This window comes from Corvus hawaiiensis, chromosome 12, assembly GCF_020740725.1.
Source record: "Corvus hawaiiensis isolate bCorHaw1 chromosome 12, bCorHaw1.pri.cur, whole genome shotgun sequence".
Taxonomy (NCBI): domain Eukaryota; kingdom Metazoa; phylum Chordata; class Aves; order Passeriformes; family Corvidae; genus Corvus; species Corvus hawaiiensis.
In genome coordinates, this window is record NC_063224.1 from 19,396,028 (window position 1) to 19,421,660 (window position 25,633).

The 25,633-nt window shown below is 42.4% G+C and overlaps 1 protein-coding gene across 1 annotated transcript in view; it reads left to right on the top strand.

Moving 5' to 3' along the window:
• Positions 1 to 25,633, top strand: part of BEAN1 (brain expressed associated with NEDD4 1) — a 57,633-nt gene that overhangs the window by 21,395 nt on the left and 10,605 nt on the right. The window contains 2 exon segments of the mRNA XM_048316909.1: positions 18,264 to 18,473; positions 20,619 to 20,760. Of these exon segments, the coding sequence (XP_048172866.1) occupies positions 18,264 to 18,473; positions 20,619 to 20,760 (352 nt within the window).

The following is a 25,633-nucleotide window of genomic DNA, read 5'->3' on the forward strand; positions in this document are numbered from 1 at the left end:
AGAGCAGAGATTCCTGAAACAAGCTCCAAAGTGAAGTTCCAAAAGTGGGGGAAACCTTGTTTTAAGGAACCATTGAAGGACACACAAAAGACAGGAAATAATCCCAACTCCAGAGGCCCAGGCTGCCCCGGGCCTGCCAATTTCCTTCTGAGAAGTCATTTCAGCTTCCTTTAACTTCACTTCTTCACTCAGCAAATGAATGTAACTGTACTTGTCAGCTTGGAACACTGCTGTATTATAGTACCCTAGCCCTCCTATGAAGCAACAAAATTATATTCCTTAACTCAGGAATATCTTTATTATACAATCTTCTCTGTTAGGAAAAATACTCAAACATCCCAAAGAAAAAGATAAAGGGAGGGGGGAACATAAAAACAACCCAATCAGCACCCAGTTTGGGGGCAACTTAATAAATCAGTTTGTATAAACACACTGACTAATTCAGGCTTCTTAAGGCCTCAGATTGTTTGTTGTACTGATAGTTTAAGCAGTCTTTGTCATGCAGTGAAGTTCTGAATTCATTGGTACTTGTTACTCTCATTTCTTCTTCACTTGCGTAGTCACTTGCTGTGACCTCCAGATGGGCTTCAGTTCTTTGGAGCATTCACAACATTTATCAGTGTTTAGTAGGGGAATTTAGATTGTTGTGGAAATCACCATCTACTGTTTCCCTGTCACAACAAACTGCAGCCTATTGCTTACAGAAATGCTGCTGCTGGGCTGGTTATAAATTTCACAGATTGCCTTAGTCTGGATTATCAAAACTAATGACAACAATATCCTCTTCTCTTACAACTTTTATTTATCCTTTCTAAGGATGAAGACTGCTTCTTCCAGTAGTTGTTTATTCAGCATACTCTTTCTCTTTTATTTGCTGGCATTGGGTTTTATTTAATGAGTATTTTACTGCCTGCTGAGGGTCGGTATTTGTTAATCTTGCCTGATATAGAAAATTCACTGACACACTACGGACTTCTGTAAGCAGAGATAAACAAAGGACATAATTGCAATAGCCCTCAAGTAAATGTTAATTAGAGCAGAACTTTTATCTGTGTTATGCATCTCTAATTGACAACTTATCCTTTCAGAAGCTAAAAGGAATAGAGGGCTTAGGAAATAACAACAGAGCACAGAGTTCTGGCCCACAGGAAAGAAGAGAGACAAACCTGCAGGGCTCTGGCCCCTTTGCCTCCCCCCTGGAAGCACTGGCAATGGCTGATGGAAAGCAGGAGCCTGAAGACAGGAGGAGGAGCAGGGACCATCAAGCAAAGATTGCAGTGTGCCAGCTCCCCCTGAAATGGGACAGGCATTGTGATGGTGACTCCCCTTGTCCCATGAACCTAGAAAATGCTCAATTCTGCTAAATACAGCCATTTTCAAGATAGATATAATGACAGTAAATTATCTGACAAGATATAAAGAATGACCAGTTCTGTTTCATAGGGAGAAATGATCAGTAGTATTGCTATATTTTGAAATATATTAACATTTTTCTCTGAATGGCTGTCCTTTTTCAGGGGAGAAGCTAAGGTTTAAAAGTTTTTATCAAGGCAGCCTGTAAAGGCTGCTCCATAAACCCAGAAACACAGCCAAGAAACTGTTCCAGTTAAAGCAGTTACCTTGCTATGCCTTTTCCTTCATCTGTTATATGAATCTATGAATTTCAGGAAAAGCTCTTTTAAACATTCTAGTAATTGTGATTTTAACACTTCTATAATACAAACTTTGAAAACAGCAAGACAAGCCCATCAGCAAGGCAAAACCCTCTCCCACAATCTAAAAGGGTGAAACAGTGACAGTTTTAGAACACAAATCTCACTGCCCCTGAATTGGAAAATTTTGTAGGAAATAAGTCAAGGATGCATTTACAGAGCATAAACTACGCAAATAAACACCTTCCTGAACTGAGGCCCAACTTCAGCCTCTTATAAATAAATACCAGATTCCAGTTTTTGGCACATTATCTTTACAAAATATGAGTTAGTGGAAAACATTGTATGCTGTCATTGAACTGAGAATAAGATGAAAAATACAGAGTGAATAGAGTGAATAGAAAACAGCCAGCAGGGCCAGGGGGCATAACACCTCCTTGAAATCCTAAATTCAAATCTGCCCTGAGTCATAACTGAAATAATGTGGCTGGTTTCATCTGAGTGGCTTCTGGAAGAGGCTTGTTCCTATCATTGCAAGAGAAATGTTTGTAGCTGCCAGGCTTTGTTCCCCAGAGGGGAGTGACAAATAAATGCATATTACATATAAATACATAAGCAGGGCAGGAGAAAAGTATATGGAATGGTAGACAAGGAAATATTCTGATGTCTCTTACTAAGCATCATTGGTGGCTCCCACTAACAACAGTAATTCACAGAACCTGTAAATGATGTTTATAAATGAAAGAAACCCTGATGACACTCTCTGAGGAGGGAAGTAGAAGTAACTGCCTCAATCCTTCTGCATGGGAGAGCCAGGGAAATGCACAAAGCAGGGATATGGCAAAGGAGGACCAAAGAGTTGAGGGTCTAACTTAGATAACGCTCCTGGCACTGACCCCTTCCCCACCTTTGTAACATGCACTTGTGAGTTAGACTGGAAAAGGAGCCTTTGCTGGGAATTCAGCATCCTTTCAGTGCAGCTACAGGGGTAATAACCTTTCTTTTCCATGGATTCAGTTGTCTGGCCCCAGGAGTGCTGGATTAATCTGAATTCCTGTTTGGGGTTGGAGCTGCTTGGTGCTTGTAGGGAGCTCTGCCACCACATCGTGGTGATGTGTTTGTGCCTCTGCTCCAGAAACATGGCCTGGGACCTGCCCCATGTCTGCTCCAGGAGCCAGATCCAGGTGCTGATCCTGCTTCCAGAGTAAGATGGCTTTGGGAAAGGTTTCTGTTCCCACCCTGGCCATAAAGAGTTGCGGAGGCAGAACTCAGAGAACGGTGCTCGGCGGGAGGCGGGAGTGGTTGAGGCTGGCACCGCTCCCTGTGTGACTCCAAGTCTGCCACCAAGAGCAAACAGAGCCATTCTGGGGATTCTCCAGCAAAGAGAAATGTCAGAAATGACACAATGTTTGCAGTAATAAGCTGTGTTGGCAAAATTGTTGTAGATGTCACCCGAATGTAAATGAACCCCAGTGACTCAGGGAAGCAATCTCCCAAAGAAAGACACACAGAACTTGATTTGCATTTACCAGGGGATTACAAATATCACTGTTCTCCCTCCTCCTCTCAGACTGAAACTGCTGGCTCAGTGTCAGCAGTGCAGAGATGCATTTGTCCTTCCTGTTTTATAACTCGTTTAATACCAAGAGGATAAAGTGTGGTTCCCTGAGCTTGTCAGGTAGCTTTTGCACACATACTTTGTTGAAGGAATCCTGATACTTAGTACTGGGAATATTTTATACGGCACAGCACAAACATGTAGAAGTGAATAAGTGGTGCAGAAACACAGAGATCAGTCAATGAAAATATAAGGCAAATTAATCACTTCAATAAGATACAGAGAGGTCAGTCCACAAGCTTCTGCTGGGCTTTAAAAGTTTTCTTGCTCTAAACACTACACTGGAGACAGTAGGCAGCAGGGCTTGGCAAAGTTCTACAGAACCCCCATTCCCGAAATACTCTGTGGAACAGGAGCTAACAAGAAGGACAGACAGTTCACCTGAAAAAAAATGCATGAATGAGACAGGCATAATGCAACATCTTAATTTTTGTTGCCTGGAGAAAGGAGATATCATCAGAATAAAAACAAAATACCTGAAGATAGTACAGGAATGTCATTTACATTTCTCACTTTCGAAGGAATATAAAGAAAAATATGAAAAATATAACAGACATAACTGTCATATTTTCACCATACAGAATAAATAGCACAGTAATCCCCACTGCAGAAGAGATGAAAGCATCAAAAAAAGAAAAGTGAAAAAAAAAAACCTGTTTCCATAGCAAGTCTCTTTATTTCCACTTTCTATCTTCACATAACCCATGTAATATTCATTCAAAGTAATTGCTCAGCTTAAGGAAACAGTGTGCTGGTAATTCATCCCTCTTCACAGGTCACAGCAAGTGCAGGAGAAATGTGCAAAAATAGGATGTGACTGAACAGAGAGCATGACAAAGATCATGTGCCACAGAAAGGGCCACGGGGACTTAAATTAAATCACAAGGGAATTCAGGGAAGGGCAGAATTAAGTCAACAGCCAAAAGGGGAATCCCTCAGAAATGCCTCCAGTCAGAGCCCCACTCACACACGTGGGGGTGCTGTTGATGGTGCCACCAGTGTCCCATTGTCCCTGCAGCCCTGCCAGCCCCTGCACAGCAGCCTGTCCTCACCACGCTGCATCCTCACCGAGGCCAGCGTGGGATTTCAGGAGTGAACAAGCCAAAAAAAGTCTCCATGTGCTAAAATCCTGCACATTTGGGTTATTGTTTGGTGCTTGAGCAACTGCCTTGTCTCGTGAGCTAAACATCCTCCTGGGTGGGTTGGTGCTGGGCTGCTCCTGGGCACTGATATCATCCTTTCCTTCTGAAAAGGAGAGAGCACTTGGATGCCAAGTTCCTGATACATCCTCTGTTCTGCTGGGACAGAACAAACTCTGTTGGCTATGCAGGTGTTAAATTCCTGTCGTGTGGCTGTGCCTTGCACTGCAAAGCCCAGCAAGGGCCACCTCCTCCCGCTGTGTGGGGAACTGTTGAACAGGAGAGCTGACACAATGCAAAATAAGCACACAGATTTTTCCTCCTGGAACCCAGCAGAAGCCATTTGACTGGTTATACAGGGAACCACTCTACTCCATGTTCCTCAGGAAAAGGGGCACCTGGAGCCCCAGAGCTCTGCGGGGACACCTCTGCTCCCAGCACACTCCTCCAGGATGGCTTTGTCCTGGCAGAGGGAAGAGCTGGGGCAGCAGCCCCTCCCTCTCCCCCACAGTTAGGAGGCACAGGCAAACTGGCACCCAACAAATGGAAATTAAACAAGCCTTAAAGTCAGCATCTCTCCTACCACATTATGGAAACTTGAAAATCCTGCTGCATTCGTCTAAGTCACAGTGAAAAAAAAAAAGCTTAATTTTATCAGTAGAAATTGCCAACAAGAATGAGAAGAGCTCTTCATTAAAGCCAAGATTAAGGCTGACATTAGGCAAACTGAGTTTGTATTAATCTTGATTTAGGATCATAGCACAGCAACTATTTGTGATAATATAGATCTATACACATTTGTAGGAGACAGAGATGGGTTTCATGTGCTCATATTGAATTACCTTGAGTCAGAACCCAAAGGACAGTGTTTATAGAGTAAATAAAACCTTTAAATTAGATTTCTCTACTTAAAGATGCTTTACAGTTTAGGAAAAAAATATTACTACTGAGATCAAAAACAATTTTCCAAAATTCCAAGAAAGATTAGAACTTTAGTGAAAAAAATGCAACCATAACAAAAAGGTATGATTCAAATCTAGTTAAATAAGCTGGCAAATAATGATTAAAGATGTGTTCCTAACTCACAGATGAATGCATGGATGAGTAATTAATCTGGTCTCATACCATGATCATTCTGCACCTACATTGCCTGCCCCAGGACCAGCATTCCCCCAACTCATCTTGAGGACATCCTGCTCCTTTGGAACCCTTCCTCAGTGAAGTGGCTGCTGCTTTTTAATTTCATCTCTGAGAATAACTGAGACATGAGCAGATAACTGAGCCTGTGCACCAGATAATTTGACTGGACACTGTATTGATCCCTCCTGTAACGACTCAGGAGCTGCTGGTGAGGAGGACTTGTTTTGGGAGAGAAGTAATATTGCAAAAGACATTGCAGGGAACCTGTGCTTCATCAGGGATATCCACCCCATGGTCAGGGAAAGAATAAAAGAAGAAATCTTGTGCTAATTTAATCAGAGGAAACAGAACCATAATTCAGTCAGAAATCACCTTGACAAATGTTGTAAATTAATGCATTAGTTGCTGTTCATTACTTTTTTTCCCAGTCACAGTGGTTTTCTAGGGGTGATCTGTATATGGTTCTCATTGCAGAGCTTTTGGGCAATCAAACACTGATAAAGGGCAACATGGGGAATAAACATACACCTTGTTGGGCTATCTCCAACCTCTCTTCAGGCTCTTATCACCAAGGGACACAGGAGGGGAGCAGGAGCAGTGAGTTTCCTTTCTGAACCACAGAGCTCACTGACACCCTTGGCACTTCCTGAATCACCAAGGCTGCCCACACCTTCCCAAGGCTGCAGGCTCAGGTATTGTTAGCTCATATTGTTGCAACCAGGCCACCTGTTTGTATCCTCAGCCCTGCCTTCCTTGCCCCAGCCAGAAAATCTGGTGGTTCAGGAAACTCTACAGCAGCTGCTACTCAGAAAAATCTGTGATCTCATTCCCAGACGGCCTTAACAGGATAGTATTAACAAATGACACAGTAAATATGGATCCATCAATTATTGTAATAATCCAAGCAGCAGGATATTTCTTGTATAATGTGCTGTCAGCACAAGGGAGATCAGAGTGAAAGTCCCTGCACTAAGTGCTATTCAGAACAAATTGCAGAAGGTCAGCATGCACTGGCTGAACAGTCTAAAGCTGTAAATGTAGCCCCATAAAACACAGTGATTACCCTTGTTAAAATTTCTAGCACATTTCTCCAATTAATACCAATGCAGGAGCCATCCAGAAGGCAGCAGGAGTTCAAACAGAATTTTATTGTTACAGAGAGTTCATACCTTCCTTGATTAAGAATTGCAGTCTGTCCTTTATCTTCAGCAGCTAAAAGAAGCTTAAAACAAACCAACCCCAACAAACAGAAACCAAAACCATACACAAACAAACAAAAAAGCGACCCAGAGAAGCCATCAAACCATAAACACCTAACTGCAAATCACATTCCCTTTCCAGCTTGCAGTGGAAGGCAGGAGCTCTCCCTTGCCCAGCTCAGGAACACACATCTCTAGTGCAGTTCAAAGACACCACCTCCACCCTCAACTGGGATCCCTCAAAAGAACCTCGTCATGCACAGGACAAGAATGAGGAGTTAAAGGAACTGTTTGATACATGCAGAGATTTGAAGCCTTTCCTATCCTCATGGTTTTCCTCAAGCTTCAGGACAGTGGGTACTTTGGATTTTTTAAAAAACATAAATAATTAAAACAATCAAAAAAGTATCCATGTCCCATTGCCATTCTAACCAGGCATTTTGCCAGTACCATTATATTTAGGATACGCTGTGAAGTTCATGGGTTTATAACTTTGGAGCAGGAGGTGAAGAGCTACTTCTCAGAGGTAACACAGATTTAAACATTGCTTTGAGGCAACAGGTAATCCTAAATTCACATCTTCTCCACAGCACATCCACGCTGACTGTCGGCTTTTTAATAATTAATATGAGGCTCATCTCAGCATTTTTACTCTTGCACTTTCCAGTTACGATACCCACCAGGAGTCCATGCTGACATTAAAGCACAAGAGCTCTGAAGAGAAGGCAGCCACCTTTTCTACTCTGACTTTTGTTACAGTCTCAGCAATCTGTCGTTGCACTGCTCGTGCTTTCAGCAGCTGAGGTCCAAGGCTACCACAGTGTCTCAGCATTTCTTGGCTCTCTAGTTCAGCCAACACTAACTCACTGGTGATCTGCTGGAGGCCTCGGATTTCAGCCATTCCCACCAGCCTCTGCTCAGGGGACCTCTGAGACCACTGGGCTAAAGTGAATTCCTGCCTTGGGATTGGATCATGGCTGTTGTTCTTGGAGCCACAGCTCCTTTGCACAGGCCCAGGTCCTTCCTGCTGTTCAAAGCCCTGGGATTCCACTGCTGTTGGACAGGATTTTCCCCAAATCTTTCCCTGCGAGGTCATTCTGGAGACAGCGTCCAGCATAGCACATATCCCACTGTGCATGGACTTGATAGTGCTCTGGTAACCCTGGATCACCATTTTCCCCCTTTTATTCCTTTCAGTGCTCCATCACTTCCATGAACAAGCCTTTTTCAGAACAGCTCTTGCTTTTCTGCAGCTCACACACCTGTGTTTCTGCAGTGTCCTATAAAATAGGAGCTATTTTCACGCTGTCAGTTTCTTCACAAAAAAATTATTTGTCTACTAATGCAAAGAATAGAAAATTTCATCTTGTTTTTAATCTGAATGCCTCTTAATCTGATTGTTCATGGACCAGAAACTGAAGAGGTTCATCCATTCACACCAGAACCAAACAGCAACATATCCAGCAACTGAATCCCCTATGAGCTGGAGAATACAATTTACAAATCTAAGTTTATAAATCCCTTTGAGATGGTTGTAAATTCTCCTGCTGTGAACTCTTTAGATTGCCCTCATATTGAAGGACATTCTGATTCTCCTGTAATGCAAGATTGCCTTCAGGCAGGGAAGAAGAATGTTTAGGTAATTTGGGTAGAACTCCTCAACCGGCCACACCATGTGAGTGCTCTCAGCCTCATTAAGCACCTAACAAGGTAACCCTGACCTATAGCACACAATTAAAATGAATAATATAGGCAGGTGAGAGGAAACTGAAGGGGTTCCAGGGTTTTTTGTGATTTTTTAAAAAGTTGTTAATCCACAATGTAAAAGCCCTTGCTGTTAGCAGGCATGTAGATTAAAATCCCTTTGCAGTCGTGTGTGATCAGGACAACCAGGGACAGAAATTATTTCCTTTTCTATTACAAAGCTGTTTCTTTCTCCATGTGTCTACCCATGCACTTGAAAGGGAATAGAAGAGGACATCATATCAGCCTAGATACCAGTTTCTCTACCAAGAATCCCATAGCTTTGTTCAAAAATTCTCTTTTTTTTTTTGCAGTGGGTAAATGGGAGCAATTTAACAGACACATTTCCACCACTGTGAATATTAATAGAAAGCAGCAATCATTAGTGACCTTTAACACAGACTGAACTTCAAGAAGGTAGAAGCTGGATGGTATCCCTGGATACTTCCAGGCAGTATCCCTACAAGAGCTTTCATTTCGGCAGTTTTATTAGAACCACCCCTGCTGGGCACACTTATTTTCTGGGACTGAACCATTTTCTGGTCCCTTTTGTTCAAAAGGCCACAAAACCCGGCCGGCCTTAAACCCAGCCCATGTTCCAGGTCAAGGCATTGTCCAGGGTGCTCTGAGGGCATCACAGGGGTTCTCATCTATGTGCAGCACAAATTCATTACAAAGGGATTAATAAATCCTTTGGATTCAAAATTTAATCAACTTTCCCATAACGTATAATTATTTACATTGAGTATAATCTTCAGAACAGTGTGCTCACAGAGAAAGCCCAAGTTCTTGCTCCAGCCTGACTCTGCATCCCTCAATTACTACTCTCTCTCAATCTTACTGGGTGGCAATGCAGAGCAGTGGACACTGCAACTCCTGTTCCTTTAGAAATATTCCCTTGTTTAAATCATCTTTGAAAATAATAAATAGCTTCCTTTTAAGAACAGGGAGGAATACCTACAGCCTAGACTGTCAACTGCCTGGAGAGGAAATGGTGCAGCAAGCACAGCTGATTCTCAGGGTATCTGTAAGCCTCAGTCCTTCTCAGTGTGTCTTCTGCCTGGGGACAGCTCAGAGCCCTTCTGACTCCCCAGCACACGTGGAGCTGCTGGAGATGATGCAGATATGGATGGTAACCCCATGCTGAAACAGGCCTCAAAGTGGGAACTGTTTTTTCTGTGTTAAGTACTCACATATCCACGCTGCACTCTATATCGAAAGATGAATGAATGTCCTTTCCTAAAGGACATGCTTGGTTTAGGGGGAGTTGTTTGGTTGGTTTTAAAGTCTTTCCTCTGCCACCTCAAATGAAAAGCAACCAACATTACGTTATTTAGAGAAGGAACCATGTGGAGCCTGTAACAGGAGCTCTGTGTGCAAGGCAGCAGAATGTTCTGCCGCCCCAGGAGGAGCTCCAGTGCCCGTCAGCTTTTGCAGCCCTTCGGGGTGAGTCTCCTCTCCTCAGTCAGCCGGCCTCAGCCCTGCTGGCCGCAGGCAGGGCACAGTGCAGGATGTGCATCAAACACCCCTGGACGCTGCCCAGAGATCCAGGTGTGAAAAACGAGGTTCACTCTCCTGTGAGAATTTAAAGAGTTTAATATAAAGACAATAAGAGACACATAAAATAAAGCAAAGGGATAACGGCCGGGTGCCTTGGTGCTCTGCCAAGAGCACCCCTGATGCCCGAGGTGAGTCCTTTTTATACCATTTTTACTGTCTGTTCTCTATTCATATTCAAACTTTCCCCGGAGCTGTTCTGCATGGCCACTCCTTGGGTCCGCCTTTTTAGAGCATGCGTAGTCTTCGGCCTTGTGGTTTTATTTGATTCTTGGGGTTGGGCCCGCTAGGTGAGAGTCGATGGTAGGGTGGATCTCTTAATTCCCCAGACAGTCAGGGCTGATTGCAGCTTTGGCCTCTTTGCCCCCCGGGCAGAGCGGTGATAGCGGCTCTCGGACCCTCCTGGCCGCCCGTTCTCCGGGCAGAGCAGCCTTTGGGCCCTTTTGTTCTCTGGACAAAGCGTTGATCAGCAGCTCCTCGGGCCTCATCCTCTGCTCGCTGGGAGGTTCTCTTACTTGCTCACACTTGCTAACATTCTTGCTAAAACGAGAGAAAACTACATCCACACAGCAAAAAGCATTTCTAACATTATATAATATCTACCTTTATACTTGCGAGAAGCCAATGCTATAATATATAACACAGGGAATGGCCTTTGGCCGTGTGGCCGGTCCTGCACTCCCAGTTACCCATCCTTTCCCCAAATGAGTCTTTTACAGTGAGCAGTAGGGATTTCCCCCCCAAGCTGCTGAATAGTAATGTTTGAGTGTTTAATTTCTACAGATCTTTCTGTGTCCTTGTACTTCAGCAGCTCCTTTAGCAACAAAAAACCCAGGTGATTGAAATTGTCTCCAGACTCAATATCTGACTTGCCATTATTGACATTCCTGCATCTGTCTAAGCAGAAGCCCTAGTTCTGTTCAGATGAAATCTGAAGGAATTAAATCATTTTTTAACGGGATGAGAAAAACCCTTGATTTATGCAGGCAGATACTGCTGGAGCTTTCACAGATACAAATGATAATGTACTCTAGGCTTTGTGTACTCTGCAACACCATCACCATGATTCATGTAGGAGCACAGAACACCACTGCAAACCATTTTAATTATTTTTAAAAATTCATTCCACCTTGAAAGACAGGCCAAGATAGATCACATGGGGATACCACCTCCTAAAGGAAGATCTGGGAATCCCAGCACTTGTTAACTGCTTTCTATCTCAGCACCCTGTTCCATACACAACTACCTGGATCAGTATTTCAGTCATCATTCTTTTCTAAGCAGTAAAAATCAGTTTGTTCCTCTATGTGCTTTTTCGGTAGATTACTCCCACTGAAGACTGGCAAGGAGGCTGGAAAAAGAAATGGGGTTAATTTTGATAAGAAAAACCCTAAATAAGAAGCAGCACAAGGGCACAAGCACTGTAGAAGGAGCACTAGGGGTGTGTATAGAAGGTGGGATCTGGTTCCTGAAGCTCAGCTCAACCTCAAAATTTAGTTGCAGACGGATCTTCATTATAGAGCTTTGAATCCTGTGCGAAGGGTAAGGATTGCTAAAGATGATGACGAATAGAGACATTTGAACAGTTCAGTGCAACACCAGGAAAATACAAAACTCCATCATTTAAAAAGTATCATAAATGTGAGCCAGTTTAATAGCAATCAGAAGTGGATAACTGATTTAGAGATTCATTAATACATACAGTGCACAAATCAGGTGCTCACCAGTTGTGACTGTTCAAGCCAGCAAGAATTTCATCAGTCCTTCCCATTTCCTCTGTGGAGCTTGAGAGGAAAGTTTGTAAGGAAAGGAACCTCTTTGTGGAAGGTTTTGGATTTTTGGTTTGGGGCTGGTTTTTTGTTGCCCCAGTACAGATTGTGTTTCCTGCCTGGGCTCTGTGTTCCATGAGCTGCCACCTCCCCTCTTTAGGTTACATTAAATACAGCTCAGACAGAGCTCAGCCTTCTAAAGACAAGACACGAGACATCCAGATCACAGTTCAAGCAGACTGATAAGGTAAAATATAAAATAATTTGCCCATTATATTTTTATGACCTTAAGAAATATTACTATAGTGCAACATTTTTTCCAAAGTTTTACATGAGAAAGTTGTGTGCCAAAAAAACCAGAGTTTCTCACAATAAAAACCCCCAAAATTATAGGGTTTGCCCTATTCAAGTCACTACCAAGCTAGGTTGGATCTGAGCTTATGAAGGTAACTTAACTTTAATGGATAAAAGAGAATTCTCATCATACTCATTTCCAAGCCCTAATACAGAGTTTCTGGGAAAAGTAATAGCTTTGGGTCCTGCTTCTAAAACTGCACTAGTTCCAAGTTGCTTGAATATGAGAAAACAGGGGAAAAATATTCCTTGTCCATCAGCAAGTGGGCTGTTATACTTCCAGACTGATTTGTTTCCCTGCAGTGGTATTTATCATGTTGATAAAATAGACCATGGATCTGAAAATTGGAAGATTTTTCCTGTTAATTTGAAACAGCACCTATACAAGCTGCTGTGACATCAGCATAATACCCCAAAGCCACAGCAGCTGAAAAGATTTATTTCCTGAGCCCTTCTGCAGCCACATTCTCTTTGCTTCTGACATTCTCAATTTGCAGGCTGCTGGTGATCCAATCTTCCTCATTCTGGCTCTATAATAAGGATGTCAATGCAAGAAGAGAGAAAGTCATTATCTGGTAGGCAGCAGACATGATAAAAAGGCCCAGTTTGCTATCTCAGAGGAAAGGCCACCCTCTCTGCCTTGCATGAGCTGCTCAAGGTCATGGGCAGCTTTTGTACCTGGAAGGATGTCCCACGTTCCCTTTCAGCTGTGGACATCAGATAATACTGAACCATCCCTAGCACACAGTCTCAGGTCTGAATAAGGTTTTGATTTTTAACTATTAATCAGTGAAAAATTTTAATTCTGGTTAGAACATATGTATGCAGTAAAAAAGTTCAAAGAGACTTTGAGCTGCGGAGAGCTGCAGAGAAACTGAGTCCGAATTCACAGGTCCTGCCTGGTTAATGGCATTCATGCAGGTTTGGATTATGCTGAGGTATCTCCCACAGCAGCAATGAACAGGCAAGGTTAATTAACCATTTGTATAGGAAGATTTACCTCAAATTTAGAAATAATAATGAATATCATCTGTTTTGGGAACTGTTAAAATGTCACTGGTGCAGCAACTGACAGCAAAAATTTATTTATTCATTGACTTTGTCAAAAAATTACTAAGTGTCAGTTCCAGAAGATAAGAAGATAAGAGGTAAAAGTTGGAAACACTCCCTGTAGAGTTATCATTGAACATCAGTTGTAGCTTAAGAGGCAGTTTAATCTTCTGTGTGGAAATCAGAAAAGGCTAAAGAACAGGAGAACTCTGAGAGAACCAAACATGCTCCTGGGCCTCCTGGAACTGCAAATTCCTTTTCCCACACTATTTGTCTGGCTGGTGTAAAACTGCTTTATAGAGAGGGCATTTCCAAGACCGATCTGGTCATCCACTCATTTGCCCAACTCTTCTACAAGAGAATAAGAGAAACACAAAAGGACAAATAGCCTGCCCTGTTCTCAGCATCCTCATTGCTTCCTTTCAGTCCCATAGGCCAATGACACCCCGGCATTTATCAAGCCTAAGTGAAGTTTCAGCCTTCCTCAGGATCCAATGGAATAGCTTTGAACCCAATAGAGACATTTACTTTTAGATAATTTTAAGGTTCAGCTCCTTAAAATTAAGGGCCCTTGTGTTCAATGGCCTGAGTAACATCCCTCTCCCCTGGCTGCAGTGATGCTCCCGTCATCCAAACCCTCTTCCAGCTTCTTTTTGTGCTACACCTCCCTTGCTCCTTTTCTGTGTGACAGAAACAAGCAGTGCAATTCCTGCTGATTTCCAGAGATTTATTCCCAGGGCAGCAACAAGGGCAGGGTCCAGTTGGTCACTCTTGGCCAGACCAAACCATTTTCAAACAGGAACTGTTCACAACGGCAGAAACAACAAAATCTTGGATCATTCCACTGATTCAGTGTATCCGTGTGCTCTCAGCTCCTTCCTGACATCTGTCACTCACCTTCCCTGGATAAAGAGAAGGGAATAATGTATATAATCCAAGGGACTGAAAAAGTACAGATATCAGAAATGTGCTTTCAGTGTTTGAGACGCTGTGTTGCAATTATATAAATACCAAAGGATTACAAAGGGTGCTATGCACCATCCTAAACTGACCTTCCCTCTACTCCATTCCAGTCCTGCACCCTGTGTTAATACAGTGTATTTCAGGGTACTGGGAGGTGCTGGATCACCATCCCAAACAGTTTTACTAACCCAGGGGTACAAGGAACACTCCTGTTCTGCCCATGTGCTTCAGCTCTAGTTCAGCAAGTCAGCACCATGCCCACCCTGCCCTCAGGAAGGAGAATCCCAGGCTGGCAAGGATGCAGGGGTGGATCGTTCTAGACACAAAATGGTTCCAGAACAACACATCAGCATTTCCTCAGGAACTGGTCAGGCACAGTTCAGCCTGGGAAACAAAACCAGTTCATGACTCATCCTCTCCACCAGTCATAACATGAATTATCATCTTTATTAAGATGACAGATTGGAAACCAGGGGAAGAGATTTGGTTATCTTAGCAGGATCCAGCTTTAAAATCATCTCAAAGCCCATCAATTACAGAGGCCATTGCAGCCTCACTAGAGCTGATGTGCCTTCAGGACAAAAGGAAACAAAACAAGACCCCACCACCACCACCAAACTCAACTGAGTATGGAGAGAAGAGACTTTCATTTGTGTGTAGGTGCTTCCCTTCTCTCTCAGCTGAGATACAAGCAGGTGAAAGGCACTGAGGAAGATGGAAGCCACTCCTAACAAAGGGCTGGATGTTGGGTGAACCAGGCTCCCAGGACATGTCTGCACACGAGGACATTTCACCCTACCAGGACCTGACCCAGCTGAAACCTCCACATTACTTAAGGCCAAGTTAGAAAGGGATGTGTCCCTTCAAAGAGAGGTAAACAGGAGTGAGACAGAACATTATGCACCAAAAAAGTCAGGCTGTTCTATACCTCCCTCAGTTACTTTCCAGTTGGTTCGTTGAGATGCAGGAGCACTGAGTAAAATGATATCCTGTGATATTTAAGGGATTTTTCAAAATGCTAATTTATTGCCTTGCACTGAATGGACAGTCCAGGCAGTTTTCCACTGGTGCTGACACTAAAGTCAGTGTTCTGTCAGCCTGTGCCATTTGTGCTGATTCTTGTTACTTACACAGCTCCCATCATGGATAAAAGCCATGCTGTGTACATCCAACATAATTCATATTTAGAGGATTAGATATAAAATATTCATATTTCTGTCTGTATTGTTTACAATTTGCAGTTTCATGGGAAAGGATACAATTTACTTCAAAAAGTTAGCACTCTGTTACTGGTGTTGTATTTATGGGCTTCACATAAATTTCCAGATACTTCTATTCTGAAGGAAAAACAATAGCATTTTTATATAGAGAAATGCATGGTTTATCAAATGAAGATGGTTTTGGATAAGAAAAGAAAATTTATAATGTGTTTTTTTGCCAAAAGTAATATAAACATCTCTTTTTTCCCCCCACAAAATTCAAACCCAAAAAATTTATATCAATACTGCATCTCATTCTGCTGCTGTTTGTCACAGCAGTAAGTCAGTAGTGAAGTCTGGAGGTTCAGACTCACGTTGTCAAACTGAAAGTAGTGCCACAGGAGAAGTTTATCAAGTACATTTTGTGTTAGGGGACTCATTCATTCCTCCTAATAAAAGCAATATTGCACTATAACTTGTCTTTATGAGGGACTGGGTTCAATTAGATTAAAAGCATAAAAAACCCAGAAAGATTCATGCTGGTGAGAAACAATAGACAAAAAAACCAAGATTTGGGACAGCCAAGGAAGCCCTGAGAATGCATTAGATAAATGGGATGTCTTGAACTAAACCACACCACCTCGATACCAGTGCAGGAGAGTATTTTCTGTATGGAGTCACTTGAAGCTGTTAAACTTCTATAAAGCAAAATAGGTCCCAATATCAGTGCTCACACTGGGTGGCACCACAGGGATCTCCCAAATAGTCAATGTGGATATTCCAGCTGGCTTCCACACACAGCTGGAAAAAACATAGAAGATAAATATCCTTAGACAGGCCCTTCCTGTTTAGAGGAACATTTTGAATTTGTCCCAAGTCTTAAAAGATCTGAAAGCACACACTGCAGCCTGCTTCCTCCTCATTTGGCAGCAGTTTATCACCAACTCCATTTCTGTACTATTTGACATTAAATTGATGACCACAAGCCTGACAATGCATGGGGCAACCTCACACCCCAGGCTCATGTTCTCATCATGCTGACAACAAAGTTGATTCTTCTTTTACCTTTGCAAGCCAGCCGAAATGACAAATCAATTACCTGCCACTACTTCCAGTTCAGGTGTCAGTCCCCTGCAGCCAGAATTTAACCTGCCACTGCTGTGATATTTGCATCTCTCAAAGGCAGAATTTGCAAAAATCTGAAAAAACAAGGCTATGGAAAGCCAGGGAGAGTGTGTCGGACACATTAGCAACAGAGATAGCTGAAAGAATGTACCAATGAGAAACATGATCAGAATTTTGTAAGGTTTCAGGAAGTTGAGTTCTAGCACAAGGGCCTTACCCCCCAAACATATCCCATACCCAAAACTTCTCTGCACTGAGTATTAAGTAGGACACTTGTACATAACCTTTGATTTAATGCTACAGCATCAGTTTAATTCTCAGAAAATTCAGTCTTCTTTTTTGGCACGAGATACTTGGTTAAAGCTCAGCACATTTCTTGGCTGTCTTAAATGCTTATAAAGATCCTCAGCCAACAGTCAAATGCTTCCCGAAAATTAACAAAACTCCACTACTTGCTAATTCCCCTGGTTTTATGTATATGTTTCTAATTGGTAGTCTCAATCTCAAGCATCAGCCAATGATAACATACACTGGCTTGAAGCCATCGTCTTCTTTTTAAACTTACTGTGACTGCAAAACACCAAGTGGTGTCTCCCAAAGGAAAAGAGCAGAGAGAACCTTGCTGAGAACTCTCTGATAACATCTATCCTTGTAAATAGCGTTGCACTTCCTAAAACACAGACTCACTTCACAGAATACTCAAAAGAGTCAATTTTGTTAGCCTTGATTTCAGCAGGAAATAAATTCTGTATTTGTTCAACTGGCATATAGCCAGATATAAAAAGATACCCAGGCCAGATTCAACAGCCAGGGTAGGTATATGGCATCTCCAGCAATTTTTTTACATCAATAAAATTTTGGTTTACTGATCCTGACCAGCTAATGGGAGATTTTGTTTTAATTTGGGTGAGAGAGGGATTCTACCTGCTAAAATCCTGAATCCTTTTTCCCATAGCTTCTCCCATTTACCTCCCCTCCATTAGCAGTGTAATCCCCCATAAATACATCTCTGGGCAATTAATTCTCATGTATATTCATTTTTCATCAGTTGATTCTCTAAGGGAAAATTATTGTTTAACTTTTGATACTCTCTCTGCAGCTTGTCTCAAAGGGATGTTTGATTTGGCAATATATTACTGGAGTTACTCTCCTTTAAGCAGATTTTTTATTGAACTCAAATAACACATTTATAGATTTTTTTTTTTTTTTACCAGGGTAAAGCAGTTGCAACCAAACAATCCCACTCTGGACGAGTCTCTTCCCATACTACAAATCAATTTCTTGGGATGCTGACTCTCCTCATGAACCAAAGCAAGCCCTGTGCCACAAAAGCAGCCTCCTCTGGCTCACTCTTGCCCAAAACCTTGGAGCCTTCTTACACCCCTAACGACAGGCAATTCCTCTCTTCCTCTTGGAGCTCACGCTTTTGAATTTCCGGTTTCCTCCTTGTGCACTTCAGTTTTTCAGCATCAGTCAATTCACGGTACAAAGAATCTTGGCAGGAAGGAGCCATCAAAATCATGGCTCATACACCACTGGCTCCAGCAGGATATTCCCAATAACAGGGAGGCGATTGCCAGTATTTCCCCTGGAGTCAGTTCCTGACAGCCCCAGGAGTCGGTGTAATAAATGGGGTTTCCGCAAGAGCAGGAATTGGTGCCGTGGGTGTGTCTGAGGCTCTCTCGGGGCTCTGGGAGCCCCTCGGTGCGGGCTCTGTGTGACAAGTGACGCGCTTCTCTCTCTCTCTCTGCTCAGCAGCTGCCTCGAACCAGAGCAGCGCCTCCAGCGCCTTCCCCAGCCCCGCCGAGCCCGGCAGCGACACCAACCTGCTGGTGTCCCCGCTGCTGGTGGCAGGGGTGGTCATCGGGCTGGTGCTCTTCCTGTCCTGTGCCACCATCGTGGTGGGCAGCCTGCGCAAGGACGGGAGGTTCGGACACCCACACCTCGGCAGGGAGGCTGCGGATGGTAAGGCAGCACGGCAGCCAGGGAACGCCTGGCTTGGGGATCAGGCTGGGGCTAAGGGCAGCGAAAATCACCTGGCCACGTGCAAGGGATGAAAAGACAAAATTAAATCATGGGCTAAGTAAGTCCCAGGCAGCTTGGCAGTGTAATGGCTTCTCTGTGCTGGGACTGGTAACGGGTAACACAACCCAGCCAGTGCTGACAGCAGTTCCTAAAATGCTTCTTTCCCTTTGGTATGGGATGAGATTCATCCTCTGTTGCATTTTCATATCCCCCTATAGCCTTGGTGCAGCCTTTGCTGTAATTTCTGTTTGTTGGAAAGGCAGAGCTGTTCCCAGTTCAGCAGAGTGCACCAGCCTACAACAATCACTGGGCAAACGCTGTTTGTCTGAGTGCACACGTGAGCATCGGCCTAGAAACAGAACAGCAGGGCACCCGAGTATCATTAAACCATCATTAATGGTGCCATTGATGACACCAGTGTCATTACAAGAGTCATCATCATTGAGAGTCAAAAAGGTGCCAATTCCTACCTCCTATCCAAAAAAAAACCTCAAAAAACCCAAAACAAAACAAAAAACCTTAAAGAGTATTTGGGAATATCAAGGAGTTAATTTTAGAGTAATGTTTTTGGCCCTTTTGGGATTTGCTGACAAGAAGCCACTTTGCCAAGGAAATGACACAAGATTATTTCTATTTTAGGAAATAAACAGTTACAAAAAGTTACTGTGTAAGTCTTCAGACAGTAAAAATGCAAATTATAAATAGTGGAGCATCAACAACCACATCCCCTGTGAGCAGGCTCCTCTACCTGCAGTTTGTTATGGGTGCTGTTCTGTGCATAGCATTGAGGGGGTTTTTCTTTATATAGAAAAGACAATAATAGCCACATAAAAATGCACTGGCTTAAATCCTGTTTTCACTGAGGTGAATTAAGTATCAACTGAAGTCAACTGAACTTCATTTAGTTATTTGAATCAGGAATTTTTCTGTCTAAACTAAACAAATCTCCTAGGATCAGTTTGTCCCCTTGGAGCAAAGAGTAATTTTTTTTGGCTTTTCCAGAAATATTTATCCAGATAAGTGAATAACATCTATATTTTAGGAATAAAATTTAGAGTCCAAAAGAATTGAAATGCAAACTTCCATGGCAACCTACAGAGGGAAAATAAAAACAAAATCCAAAAACTAATGTCTACTATTACAGTGACACCAATTTTCCTAATTTTCAGCAGCTAAATTGAGGATTAAATAGTTAAACCCAAACTGGAGCTACTGTTTGACCCATGAACAGCAATATTTTGGTATGATAAAATATTGACCATTAAGCTTTAATCACTGTGTTTAAATCTACTACTCTGGTAATTTCATCTCCTTGAAAAAGCCTGGAGCCAGACAAAAACAGAAAAGACAATTTTCAAACTGCTTGTTGGAAATAACAATGCTAGAGAAATGGAAAAAGAAATGCATATTTTGGGAGATATTCAAAAGAATAATCCTAAACTGAATGGTGCCCCACTACCCAAGTGAAAACGTTACATGGACACACACACACACTAATTGTCCTCTGACACAGAAAACACCACTAAACTCTTAATATTTGTGGAGCTGGGAAGCTCTTGCATGGAAGCATTAAGAAATCCCTGGAGCTGGCAGCAGGATGACTTTTATTTGCTATTTTCCAGCTTTTCCCATTCTTGTCAGTGTTTATTGAGAACAGCATTTGCTCAGCAATCAAACACCTGTCCCTCCTTTTAAACCCCTCCCAGAATGGACAAGCTTTCCATGGATGCAACTCCTGGGAATTTCAGTAACCCCACAAACATCTGAAGCTGCACATGGTAGAACCCCCACTCCTTTTCAGCCTTTGAGGGACAAGAAATCTTTGGAACTTCCATCTACCTTGTAGGGCAGCACTAAAGGTACAGTCCCTGTGCCACAGCCTGAAACACCACAGTTCATCTACAGGTGGTGTTCATTTACTCTTAAAGAAATAATAATATCCTGTGAAACCTGGTTGTTCCAAAATATTCACAATGCCTCTGCCTCAGAAAGGGTTTGTTTTCTGATTTATGGCAGTGTGATAAAGAGTGACAGAGAATCCACCACGGGGGGGAAGCACAGCCAATATTAATTCCTGTTTTGCAGCTCCAGATGGCTTCTCTCATGGCGGCTCCTCTGCAGAGCTGAGATCCACCTGCACAGAGGAGTTTCCCCCAGCCTGTGATTTTGGTTCCTATCTGGATATACTTTCTCAGGTGAACATCATGTATCCTGATCCACCTCCATGGTAAGCATTTTCCTGAGATCCTCAGGGTTACAGTCCTTCACTGGCAAAGCCCACTAACCATAAAAAATTCAGCTCACACAAACTCTGAATACAGACAGACCCTTTAGCTTGAGTATAAGTTCAAGTTTTCCTTAGCAGAATATATCTTTACTAAATAAAGATGTGGACAGGCAGTTCTCATTCAGTGATATTCACATTAAAATTTATCATAGTGATGACATACTAATGAAACACACCAGTAGAATTACTTACAATCGTCTTTCTTTGAAGGAAATACATTTACAAGTCAAAGTATCAAAGTCAGAAGTACATACTTTTTCCAAGAACTTCCAAGTTACATTTATTACTGACCTTGAGAGTGGTCACATCAGAGGAAACAGAAAAGAATAGGTTCCAGAAATGGTACAGCAGCTCCTTCTAAATTTGTGTGCCCACATTCACAGGGTACAGGAACACAGTCATGAGCCACAGAAGCTGTGCTTTGGGCCATGGGCATCTCCTCCACGTGCCTCATGCACCTTGAGGGCCAGAAGTGAAGGAATTCAGTTACTCCCTCCAGTGAGCCAACAGGAATCATTTTAAGCAGAACATCACTTCAAGCTTTCTGTAGGGCTGTGTCTTACAAACAGCAAACCATGGTTGAACAGCTGTGCCCCCCCTTTCTTTTTCTTTTTTTCTTCCTTTTAAGCAGACTGTTTTGAGTTAAACCACTATAAGAGCATCCCTTTTCTGACAGATATAGAGCAACTCAGCACTATGAGCACACAAGACATGGATCTTTGCTTTGTTTATTCTATGCATATTCTACAAGCAGCCCATTATGTATTACCAACTCATACTATATAACAAATGGGCTTTGAGAGATTGTGTAAATATTTTAGCAGAAAGCTCACATGTGAAAAATTATTCTGAGCCTGGCATCTAAATGTGTAGAACTTCATATAAACCCACTTAAGAACTGAGACTGGATTTTGGGCCCACACCCACGAGTCTTTACTAATAAAAGGCAGCCAGCTGACACCCAAGCAGGACTTTGAGTGGGCAGCTGTCCAGAATTCTCAGAACAAACTCACTCCTGTGAACAAACTCTGACAATATATTTCTTTAGCAGACAGATCATCAAAGATTATACCAAAGGTTGCTTCCATTTCCAGTTTAAAACAGGCACCAAGAAGATTTTTCCGTCTCTATGGAGCTCTGTATGAAGGAGATACGAGTGACACAGGATAGCACAGGTTATCCATGCATGTTTTCCAGTAAATTCTGTAACAAGCCTGGCAAAGGTTAATTATCTTGTGTCCTGCCTGTTCTCAGAATCATTCTGGGACACATAAAGGTGTCCAGCCGCTGCCTCCTCCAGATTCCCTACTGGGCTGAGTGGACTGTGTCCCTGAGGGCCCAGGATCCACTCTGCACACACTGGGAAACACTGCTCATCCCATTAATTACAGCCCTGCATCACAGCTCCAAAGTAAAGATTATTGTTAATGGTTTGGCTGTTTTCTCACTGCTACTGTAGTTAAATATTTTAGAAAAAGTAGCTTTGGCAAATCATCAAAATCTTAGTAAATTTTATATCTTAGCAACGCAACTTGGGGAACTTCAGGGAAAGCAGATGGCTGAAAGCAAAGCAACACGGAGACTTTCAAACTTGCCATTAATGCATTCTACAGACCATTGTAACTGTTCAGTGAGAGGCACAGTCGGAATTACTGCATTATGTAAAGCCTGAAAAATTCCTGTATATCTCCCTTTATACTCTCCTGCATGGCATAACACTGCAGTGTCTATCTTTAATTATCAGAGCATAGAGATTATTTTGGGTGATGGGTGCTAACAGCAGGATAGCTGACTGTCAGACATAGCCTGGAAGCAGAAACAAGACACGCCTGACCTTGTGCATTTAAAATATTAACTCCCTGGGATCAACCTCATTGCATAGGGTAATGTTTTGAAGAGTAGGTTTACTGAAACGTAGCACTGCCCAAATGAATGTAATTCCTCCTCCTAATTCCTGGAGGGCAAGATGTAATTTAAAGCTAAACTAGCATGGCCAAAAGCTAATAATGCAGCTGTGGCATCAGCAGAACAGAAATGAAGAGCAGCTAGGAAAGCAACTGCACTGGCAAATAACTTTGAAAAATCTTTGAAGCAAGAGCATTCAGTGAGTGAAAAGCAGTGGGTGCTGCCAGGATAACTTCCTTTATCCACCTGGTGCTGGCAGAGCCCGCTGGCCACCAGCATTCCAGCACCCAGAGCAGGAGTGTGCAGCCCAGGGCTCTCACACACAATTCCTGCCAAACCACACTTCCAGAAACACTTTCAGTAGAAAGCACACCACCTGTATTTGGCCAAGGGGTGGTTAGTCTAGAATGGTCTAGTCAGAGTTTATAGCTGAGCTTTAAACCACAAAATGAGTGGAAAAGGGATTTAAGGGGAAGGCTGATGAAACACAGAGTCCCCATGCCTGTGGCTGAGGGAGAGCTCCCTGTTCAGGCCTGCCCGCTCCCACCTCTCCATCTGGAAGTCCAGTAACACTATTTATATAAAACACTATTTATAGAAAAAATGTTATTGGTAAATTAATCTATGAAAAATGCCTTGGGATATTAATACTTGCTCTGATCTCTAAATCACAAGTTTCATTTGAGACTCAATCTGATTATCACCACAGACACTTCCACGAACCACTTTCTTGCACTAGATTTTAGGTTAGATTTAGAGGGATGCCATGCATGGAATTTTGTCATTAGCCTGCCATAGTTGCAGGGTGGTTACAGAGAAGCCATTTGGTCAATTTGTTTTGACAGCCCAAAATATACAGTGCTGCTATCCATAAACATCCCTTTAGGACAGTTAATAGCTTTTTAATGAATCTCAGATCTGTGCTAGCATCTGTCACATTGATTTTACATGAGGTGTGGAAGAGAAATATAAAACCAAAATACAGGAGGTATGAGCCAAACAGTTTCAGGATATTAGGGGTTTGTATTTCAGAGCACATTTCTGATATGTACAGATACTTGCAGCAGTGCTGGAAGTTAATGTTTCGTAGTCTGTGTTACCACACATGGCAAAGCCTTTGTTTCTAAGAAACTTAGTCTGAGAAAGATGATCCAAGTGATCTCCTGACAGTTCTAAACCACAGGATTCTAATCCCTCCAAATTAGCAAACTGAACACATTCAACCAGGACAAAATACAAGAACAATCTCCCTCCCACAGCTTACCTATCATCATGGTCAATATGACTTGCAAAGAAACACTGGAAAGCCTGTAAATCCAATATTTGCCATTTTGTTCAACATTCATTGTGCTGGTGCGAGTGAAATCACGCTGGTGACACTGTGGGGATAATACCTTTACAGATAGAAATCATAAGCTCTTGTTCACTGTGCTGAGCTCTTCATAACCCACACTTCTAGTGAGCATTGCTAATTATCTTCTTACAAATATCTAGTAAGGAAGCTTTTTAAAAATAACTGAGCTCCCGTGTTTGAAATGGATTGAATTACAGTACCAACCAAAGTCCAAGTAAGTTAAAAACTACTACATTTTCTTTATGAGAATCAATAAAATCCAAGCAATGTGGAGATTTCACTGCATGAAAGGAATTTTATCAACTTCTCACCTTGTGGCCAGGGAAAATGCATCTCATCCCACTGCATAAGTGCTTTTTCACTCCTTAGGAATTGGATATTAATGGTATGTCCAGAGCTTTAGGCAGCCAAGGTTACTGCCTTTTGCATCTGTGACTTGTGAGCGTCCAACACAGAACATCCCTGAGGAATGACTGCTCAGGAGGATGCAGGGATTTAGCTTCAGGAATGGTTTTAATGGAAGCCACAAAAGTCCTCTCCACACTTCACACGGAATGCCCCCCCACAGGGCACACGATGATAAAAACCAAGAAGGCCCCTTTATCCCACTATTCATATTAGAGCACATTGTGTGGCTGTTGGTTTAAGTGGGCTCACTCTTCCTCAGCTGCCCATCCTGCCTAATCTGCATAGGATCTGCTCTAGAGAAAATTGTCTTGTTTAGGCTCAACAAATCCCAATACTCTCAATGACCATGTTCAGCCTGCATTGTTTAAATGCGAAAATCAATTTAAAAATTACTTTAAAACGGCAAAGGGAAATGCTTGTGTCTTAAAGTCAGACACTAATTTCCCTTTAAATATATAAAAAAACACAACCTACTTAAGGGACTTTCTTTTCTAAGACAATCTTTTCCATCCCCCACTTCTGAGGATGCAAGTTAGCCAAACCAACTTCCTGGACTTTCTTGAAAGACAGAATTAGGCTTGCAGGGACCTGACATAAAATCGTGCTATATTGTGTTGTATTCCTTTGCCAAGGCTGTTTTCCTGAGAGCAAACCAGGTGAGGAGCTTTTGCCACATTACAATGACAGCTTGCAAAGCATGAGATGGACATTTGGGGTTAAGTTTAGCTCTTACTTCAATACCCTCATTGAGATTTTTAGTTCATAAGGTAAAAAATGCCACTGGAAATATGACAGGTTTATAAATCCATGAGGTATCACAACATGAGCTAAAACTCTCAATTCCTTTAACTCCAAATTCCAAACTCCAGACTCTCAAAAGCCCCTCCCTTCACATCCCAGTGCTATTCCTCATCAGTATTAGGTATAGAAACAAATAAATTCCTAAGTATTCTGGCAAATTTCTTATTCCAACTTAACTTTGTTTACAGCCATTTTATGAGAGTTTCTTTCTGTGACACTTCCATTCCTCTTAAATATCCACACCTTCCTCTTGCTTCTTGTCTTTGTAGTCAAAAATCCTCTCACACCTCAGCCTGTGTGTTGGGAGGCTGAGGCACAAAATTCCCTTCACTTTCTGTCATCAAA